Source organism: Nannospalax galili, unplaced genomic scaffold (genome assembly GCF_000622305.1).
Source record: "Nannospalax galili isolate Female #2095 unplaced genomic scaffold, S.galili_v1.0 scaffold290, whole genome shotgun sequence".
Classification (NCBI taxonomy): domain Eukaryota; kingdom Metazoa; phylum Chordata; class Mammalia; order Rodentia; family Spalacidae; genus Nannospalax; species Nannospalax galili.
The window spans coordinates 3,584,331-3,593,916 of NW_008331486.1; the positions used below are offsets into that span (position 1 = coordinate 3,584,331).

Genomic DNA, 9,586 nt, shown 5'->3' on the forward strand with positions numbered 1-9,586 from the left:
GTTATAAGTAGACTGCAAATAGAAGGGTCGTTTTTAAGCTTCATAATGCTGTGCTGACCAAAGAGCCTTCATATGAAAGTTGATAAGCTTCTTTATGTGCACCACAATGCATATGTTTGGGGCTGAGGAGAACAAAAACCTAAATTGACACTCACCAAGTTTCAGTATGGAGCTGCCAGGCCCTTTTGATGTAGCCTGGTCTGGTTCATTCTGGCCCTTGCAAATCTAGGCACGTTAATGTTTGTTTATAGGTGCCCAGAGGAGTGGGTACTGGGACTGGAAGCCACACGTGAGTTGGTGAGGTTAGTAAGCCCGTTATAGTGATAGATAGGTAGGAAGCATGAGGAATTAAATATGACTGGAGCATAAAGAAAGAAATACAAATATTTTAGAAAACAAGTATTACTACTTAGTAATCCCATGATCATTACGTTGCTTAATAGAGGAAAGAAAATAGATTCACTTTTCAAACTATAGTTTTGAAAATGACTTTATTATTGACAAACAGCCTTTTCAATGCTGCCTAATTGCAAAATGTTCTCTAGTCCTTTTCATCCAAAGGATATGAAGTTTCTGTCAGGAAATGATTTTTCTCATGGGGTTTGATGCACATAATTTAGAAGTAAATACAGAACAGTTACATTAAAGCATTTTTTCTTGTTCCTCAAGCAAACACATGTTGATTTACCTGTGAATTTAGAAATCAGACGTTATTTATCACAAGAAGGAAATATTACAGTAGCTGAACATACATACATAGAGTCTTCCTTTGTCCACCACTGTTAGGCTTCCTACTCCCGTAGTGGTGATGGATCAGACACTATTGTTAAGTATGTATTAGCATGTCATAGATAGCCAATTGCTGTATGCCTTCTGAATTTCTTCCTGATGAATCTCCTTCTCTCTCATGGTCTGCTTCTCTGTGCATCAGTCATTCCACATCTTCCTGTCTGCCACACTTGTGCAGGGAAGCGCAGAGAAGTGTAATAATTTTGACTCTGGCTGTTGATCTACTATTAAAGAACCTCTCCACATGTCCACAAGGAAAAGATCAATGTGTTTAAATACAAAAAGGAAATTAGAAACCTGACAGAAACTTGAAGGCAAGTTATAGGGGGAAAAAAAAAAAAAGATGCATTTGTGCATTTGTAGCTGGGCATGGTGACTCACTCCTGTGAATAAATCCGGCATTCAGGAGGCAGAGGCAGGATGATCATGGGTTCCATTGAGTGAGATCCTGTCACTCAACTTCAAAAACTCCCTCCATTTCAGATGAAGTGCAGTTATCTCTAAATAAACAGAATCAAATACATAAAAAAAATGTGAGCAAAAGTTGAATTTTAAAAGGAGAAACACTAGGAGCTCCTAAATAGATGATTTAAAACAGAATGGGAAACGCAGGACAAGGGGATCATTGAGTAAGCCCCCCTCGCCCACACTGAGACCCAGACCCAGCAGTGGGTCCCAGCCAGAAGGTATTAACATTGAAAGCATTTTGGTGAATTTGAGGGGATGGAGCAGTTTTGGAACAATACAAGGCAGTTTTTTTCTAGTTCTACAATAACTAGCATATACATGTTTATCTCTAGTTTCCAACAATATGTTCTTAGAGATTCATCTGTCTTTTGGTTTCTCTAAATGAAATTATTGCCTTAGAATGTTGTAGTTTTCGGACCTTATTCATCTGTTTCTGAAGCGGCAACAGATAAAATTTTAAATTATGGTGAGTTAGTTTTATTATTCAGTTGAAATTAGTTCTAAGTGGAAGCGACAGCTTTAAAGTGTTGGGTGGGGGAAGGAAATTAAAGTTGTGGGTTTGAGTTAAGACATCCAAGAACTCTGACATGCTGAGTGTGATTCAGGACATCTACGGATGGAGTCTGCTCTTAACCGAATTGATGGTGGATTTAAGTTAGCATATGAAACCACAGAGCTGGTGATCAGTTGAGTGCTTGGCAGCTTATAGATGTTACTGTCATGTAAGTTGCACTTGACACAGAATGTGCACCACTGTGGATAAACAACAGGCACACGCCAAGAGGCAGAATCCAAAGGCAAACATGCAAGATGCCAACTCCCTCTCCCCTAGCCTTGTAACTAGTGTGGGGAACCTGCTTTTAAGCAGATTTACAGAGGTTAATTGGGCTGGGATATTTTAGATTATGTTATACATTAATGAAAATGCTGATTTTGAGCTGTCATGACTCCAGTGCTTTTTATACCATGATAATTATTTTAAAACTTTGTCTTCTGTGTTGTTGAAAACATCTTGGCAGAAAAGCCTGTGTGACCTGATTAAACCTATGAATTGTCAGCTGTGATCTATAGTGCTCAGAAGAGGTTGCTGACTGGGCATCACTTAGGAAGTTCTTGATTTAAAAGCAAAATTAGATTGAGACTACTGTGCCCAGCACTCTATTGCCATGTCAGTGGCACGTTTTAAACACTGTATTTAGTGTCCTTGTTGTATAGTTTGCTGACAGTTGCTTAACAATGTTCTTTTAATAACATTTGCATTTAAGTTTACCTAATCACCTCACACTATGCATTTCTCTTTTGAAATTGCATGATGGAAAAGCCATCAAATCCTATTTTATCTCCCAATTTTTGGATATAGCTTGTGAATTAAAATTATTGTATAGGAATTTTAAGTATTTCTCTGGCTGTACAGAGAGACAAATCAACCACCTTTTGATGAATTTGTTTTTATATCTCTGTATTATTTTCTTCTCAGGCCCCTCCTTCCTGTTTTATGTGTAGATCATTTAAATCTGAGAAGCTTCCATGATCAGAATATTCTACAAAGCCAGGGTTACCTTTTTCTAAGAATCCAAGTTCGGGTTAAATTATGGAAGGGCATATTAGAAGTCCTGGGATTCATGTAATGCTATTTTGAAAGCAGTTCTTATACTCAGGCTTATTTATCAAATGTGAGCGATGATGCTCTCAGCATGAATTGTCGTACACTGATGTTATTTGCTCATTTTCTCAAATAAACAAAATACTCACACTGTTTGTCCTCTGTTTCTCGCTTCTTCTCTCTGTCTCTCCCTTTCCTTGAAGGTCTCAGCATCAGAGGAGCCCAGGAGGAGGACCCTCCCGACCCCCAGCTAATGAGACTGGACAATATGCTTTTGGCAGAAGGGGTTTCAGGTCCTGAGAAAGGTGGGGGATCGGCGGCAGCAGCTGCAGCCGCAGCAGCCTCTGGAGGTTCTTCAGATAACTCTATTGAACACTCAGATTACAGAGCCAAATTGACCCAGATCAGACAAATCTATCACACAGAACTGGAGAAATATGAACAGGTCAGCAGCCGCCACTCTCAGTCCTGCACAAACCTTCTATTGCTCTTCTGCTAGACCGTGCTAACCAATTCCAAGGGCCATGAGGGGTAGGTGTTCACACCAGGAACACATAAGTAAAGAGGATGTAGGGATCCACAGAGTTGTTGGAACCATGAAATGAAGATCCCTGTGGGGTTCCAGGGTAGACCTAACCCTTGAGTCCCTTCTTTGATTCAGTTTTATTCATTCCTCACACTTGAAGTGCCTAACACCACATGCTGTAAGCCCCTTTAACCTTATCGCATGGTGCCCTGCAGAGCTCTGCAGATTTGCACCTGGGCACTGACTTTGTTTATAAGCTTTAACAATTTTTAAAACAAAGTGTCTTTGCCCACTGAGCTTTTAATTTCTTATACTGTAAGTTCTGGAATCCTCCTAGGAATTATTTCTTATGGATGGATCTAACTTCATCAAGTAAGCAGCATCTGGTGTCTCTCTGAGGACAAGGCCTCCCAGGTTAACTGTGGCTATGCCAGGACAGGAACACCAACTAAGTTCCTCATTGCAAGGAATGAGGATTGAGAATCCTGTTCTCAACAAACTTACTAGCCATGCTCCGTTGAGTCAGGTATCCTTGAATTTAATCTATGTTGTTGTTCCAACTGCCAACAGCAATAAAAAGTTACATTGCCATTTAACTATAGCATGCTATTAAGAGATACTTCCAAATTTCCAGAAACTCAGATTAGTTAAAATGTGGGGATTCAATGTAAAAAGGTAAAATGTTGATTGTTTTCCACATATTTTAGTTGGTAATTTAAAGCTAAAAAATCTGCTTAGACTGAGAAATTCTTATTTAACATGGATTCTCATTAAAAAGATCTTTAAAAAATGACAATGGCAACTTTTAAACCTACAAAAAAATTGAAAGAATAAATTAAGTTGACTCTTGTGAAGTTCCCATGTTTGGGAGTCAAAGTAAGCTGGATGCAGTGGCCTGAGTCTGCAGACCCAGCCACTCAGGAAGCAGAAGCAGGAAGACTGCTTCTGCCAGGAGTTGAGGACTAGCCTGTACCCATCTCAAACAAAGAGTAACAAAACAGTTTCAAACTGTTTCATTTCATAGGACTCAGTGTATCACCTAGATAAACAGTCAACATTTTGCCAATTGTCCATGTCTCCCTTCACCTTCTTAGTGGAGTATTTAAAAACAAGTCTTAGACATTATATAATCTATTCTGTAAATGCTGTGTGTAGGTAGTTACTTCATAAAGTCTGTATACTTTAGTGGGAAATGGGTGTATGTAGGGTCCTGCTCAAATCTTTTTAAAGAGAAGTTTGAAATAACATTGACAGCAGTGTTATTTCAGAGATAGCTTGTGTGCTCCTGCATCCACATATGCATGGCTTTCCCCCTTAGCAACATCACCCATCAGAAAGGTATATTTGCTCCAACTGACAAGCCACCATTGACCTACCCAGAGTTCATAGTTTGCATCAGCACTCAGTCTTGGTCTTTCACACTCTATGTTTGGACAGATGCATATGCCTATGACACCAAAGAGCTCCTACTGCCACACAGATCCTCATTGCCCCCTCCATACCTCCCTCCCTGCTAATCCCTGGCAACCACTGTTCAATTTTGATACTGATTTTTCTTATAAGTTCTCTGAACAGTTTCAAATGTGTATGTTGTCCACACCCATTGCCTTTTCTTATACTCTGGATCTGATGGTTTTAAGCAAATGTTGCATCTTTATCCCAGAGGTGAGTGTTTTGAGGAAGGGCAGAAGGATTTATGTAGTGTTATCTTAAGTGCAATGCAAATTAATATCCAATTTTCTGTTTTCTGGGATTCAAAAACTATGTCTCATTTGCAAGGATCAATTTTGGTGGAGAATGTACACATAAGAACTTTGGAAAAAAATTATTGTGTATGAAAAAAATCCCAGTTTTCTGATTTGACATGAATAATTGAGAATAAACAAAATAAGTCATGGTTGAAAGGTTGCCCTAAGCATAAACAGTAGAAAATGGTTCTAATTTGTAGTATAATCCTAATTGCTTAACTCTATGTTAAATAGATCTATGCATATTTACCAGGCACCTGCCACTAGTCACATTGCATAGAAAGATGTATATTAGGGGCCACATGGCCCCCTGTTGTGGTTGAGAAACAGGGGGCTCCTGACTATGCTGTTACTATATTTCCTTTCCACCTGCTTTCTCATTTATCCAGAAAGCCCTGTTGTGGGTGGAGCTGGCAGCAGTGAAAGGCAAGGATTTGAGCCCCATTGTTTTAGAAGTGCCCTAGAAATCCCACAAGACTTTAGTAACTTTAGTCTCAGCTGATACCAGAATCAAATCATTAGCAGTTGTACAAGTGAGCAAATGTGTGTGCATGTATATTTGCATGTGTCTGTATTTGTGTGTCTGTGTGCTTTGTCTTAAAAATGCACTTTATATACAAGTTCTATTTCTTGTATTTTGTACAAATATAAAATTGAGAAATAACAAATTTAAACATTAATAATGAGTCTTATATCTGGATATAGTTAGTGATTTAATAACTATCTAAAAATGTATTTCCTTCCTCATTTTAGCACATTTAGAAGGAAGCATACAGATATAGAGCATCTGTAGCACTGTGGACACGCAGGCGGAGTATGGTGACGAGTTAGTAGACTCCACACAGCTTTAATTTACACATTCTGTCCTCTAGCTTCTGAATTGTCTACAAATCATATAGTGGCATTTAATTCTCTTGAGTTGTCTTCAGACTTGGCTTTCATAGCTGTGGTTCTGTCAGTGACATTTTACAAGAAGGGCGTTTCCTTTTAATTGTTTAGGGTACCAGAGTACAGGGCATGCTTTGGTCACTAGAAAGGCTTAATAGAGTGAAGTAAGAGGAAGGAATGACATTTCTAAAATAGATAGTATTGTATCTCCATTTTCTAGATGAGATAATTTGTCCAGTGTTACGTTAGTGTCAGAATGGGCCATCAGAGTCACTTTCTAAGAATAGGCCACCCGTGTCCTTTGAGTTCTGTTACTCCCCATGCAGAACTGAAAAATAATGTGGGTGTATTCAGGCTTTCTCAGATTGGCCTATGTTGGTTTGCATTTAAAATGGAAACAGAACAGATGAAAAACAACTAATTACTTGCCAAAAATTTTTTTTTCGTAAAAGTGATCACAGGTACTCTGAGTGACAGAAAGTTTGTTGGTACATAGGAAGACTATGTATGTTAAGGTAGAGGCTTTGTTAGAAAATTCTGTTGAGTCTTACTCAAAGAAATTAACTATATTGGAATCTTTTAAAAAAATTTATTATTTTTATTTTATATGTATGCGTGTATTGCCTGCATGTAGGTAAATGCACCCATGTCGTGCAATGCCCATGGAGGTCAGAAGAGGCTGTTGGATCCCCTGGAACTGGAGTTATGGGTAGTTGTTAGCTGCCATGTGGGTGCTGGGATTCAAACCCGGGTCTTCTGCAAGAACAACCAGTGTTCTTAACTCCTGAGCCATCTCTCCAGCCCCAGAAATAAACTACATTGGAATCTTAAGAGTTATTCACTCTACTGTGTTTTGCAATGAAGCTATAATGAAAACGTATCTGAAGCCTGTTCAGATTTAGATTGCTATAAAATTAGCAAATATCACCATTGCAGTAAATTAAAGTACCTTGTAACACAGCCATACTCACGAAGCTAACAGACCAGAGCTACAGTGCCAGCAAAGTCACAGCTAAGCTGCAAGGCTCTGTTTTATGTTTATTTAGGAATAGATTGTCTTTAAAATTCTATCCTTTTCCTCTGAGAAACTGTTCCTTGATCCCATGTCTCTATTGCACAGACTCAGATTTAATGATTCTTGATGATAAACATCCAACTCACTTATAAATGCTTTTGAAATATTAGACATTGGATGTCTCTTGTAGCAAGGGTTTCGCTGTCACCACCACTCAATAGGAAACAATACTATTCTACTTGGCCTTGTTGATCTGATGCCCAACAGGAATAGGACAATTTCCCAAAGCTTACTGTAAGCCATTTTACAAGGCTTTATCATGAGTGCATTGCTTTCCTCTAGCTGAGAGACATACCTTCTCTGTCTTCTTGATTAGTTACAAGTCTTGAAAATGCCTTCCCTGTACTTTTCAAATATGTTCTTATGACTAGACACCCAGCTGTTAAGATGGATTCCTATGAACTGAGGCCATGGGTCCTAAGAAGCCGTGTTTTTAAGAACAGAAGCTTTCAGTTAAGCTGGCCTTTCTTTCTTCCCTTGCTACCAAAGGAAATGGATGCACTGGATTTTGCAAATGAGATTTGACCTCAGCATTTGTCCTCAGTTTAAAAGGGAAAGATATATCATGCTCTGTGCTGGTCTCCCACTTTGCTTGTACCAGAAGAAATGCTTGTATACAGGCAATTCGTGTAATTCACAGCTGCTAGAATAGAGGTGACAGATTGAAAGCTATCTACTGTGATTATATTGAAATACATTTTTGCTGAAGGCAAAAGGCTGTAAGGTTTCCAGCCCTTCCCAAGCATCTGGGAACCTGCTCTTTGACTTCACATATGTCTTTTGAATTCATCCCAAATCTGGGAAAGCACTGGAACCAAATATGAACATTGAATGTGCTTCAAAACCAAGTACCATTTGGCAATAGCAAAAGACTGTAAAGAACTTAAGCCTTAAGTTGCTGGGGATTGTTAAGGAATGGAGAATGGATGCGGTGCAGGCATAAGGTTGGTGCTTTTTGAGGATCTCTACATTATATACTTATAATTGCTGTCCAAATCACCTTTGTTTGTAAAGGAATTTTATCAGGCCAGAAGTGCTGATGTTACATTGCTAGGGGATGTAGCTCAGTGGTAGAGCCCTTGACAGCATGCATGAGGTCTTAGGATCAATCCCTGGTTTCAGTGAGAAGAAAAAAGTGCTGATGTTATTGCATCGGTATCACAAATACCTACTTCCATTTTGCCATTCCGATAGTTAATCAGGCACTAACTGGTAGGAATTTTTATATCTCAGTCTCCCAAGCAAGGCTCTTTTCATCCATTGCTCTATGGGAAGTTTTACTTTGTTTTTTCAGTACCAGGCATTAAACCAAGGGTCTCATTGTGCCCTTTTTACTTTATTTTGAGATAGGGTCTCACTGAGTTGCTTAGGCTGGCCTTGAACTTGTGATCCTCTTACCTATGCCTTCTGAGTAGCTGGGATTACAGGCATATGTCAGCATACCCAGCCACAGGGTTTTTCTTGGCTGGAAGGAGTATTGAAGTACTCCCTTCTTTTTCTCTAAGTTATTAGTGGGTTGGTTATATGTTGGTTTCATTCCACTTGACTTATACCAGATCTTTAAATGTTGACTTTTATACTCAAATACAAAGAATTTTCTGGGTGTGGTGGTGCTTGCCTTTAATCCCAACACTCAGAAAGCAGAGGCAGATCTCTGTGAAATTGAAATCGAGACCAGTCCGGTCTACAAAGGGAGTTCCAGGCCAGCTGGGGCTACAAGGAGACTTCATCTCAAAAAATTTTTTCCTGTAGATTTAATAAACACTCAATGAATATGAAAATCTATAATATTAGAGTAAGGTCATGTGAGGTCATAAACACATCTAGAAAGTGAATGGTTGCAGTCAGATTTGGGGGGCATCTATTGTTCATTTGAAATAGAGTCTTGCTATGCTATGTTGCTGGTCTCAGATTCTGGGCCTCAAGGGATTGATCTCTTGGCCTCAACCTTCCACGTAGCAGAGACTGCAACTCCATACCTGGCTGGGCATCTACTTTTAAGAGATCTTTTCTTTCCATCAAAAGTGGATTTTGGAATAGGGGTAATAAGAACTGTTGCCTACAACCAGCTTATCTAGATAGTTACAAAGCAATTCAGTTTTTAGAATTGATTGCTGAACCATTGTAAAACTTCCTGTAAAATCTTATTTTATAGTTTCATATTCAGTTATGTGAGCTTAAAGAATAGAAAAGAGTTGAGCCTTGAATTTACAAGTGAAAAAAAAAAACACTGAAAATTTTAGTTTTCTGTGTAAATCAAATATGTGTGGATAGCAAGGAGACAGTTTTACTAGCCAGGAAATATCACTAGAATATTACCTAGAGTGTCAATATTTCGAGTCCTTCATTATTACTTGGTTTCTATTTTTTAAGGAGAAAGGAATAAATAACAAGGAAAAAGGCTTATAAGAATTGATTAAAATATTTTAACAGATGAAGCTTTCCATGATTTATGTAAATTATACTGTATGTTTTAAAACACAAAAAAA

The 9,586-nt window shown here is 38.6% G+C and overlaps 1 protein-coding gene across 2 annotated transcripts in view; it reads left to right on the forward strand.

Moving 5' to 3' along the window:
* Positions 1 to 9,586, forward strand: part of Pbx3 (PBX homeobox 3) — a 205,501-nt gene that overhangs the window by 154,118 nt on the left and 41,797 nt on the right. For both annotated transcript variants that reach the window (XM_008824867.2, XM_008824878.2), the window contains exon 3: positions 3,064 to 3,305. In XM_008824867.2, coding sequence (XP_008823089.1) covers positions 3,064 to 3,305 — 242 coding nt within the window. The remainder of the gene's footprint in view (positions 1 to 3,063; positions 3,306 to 9,586) is intronic.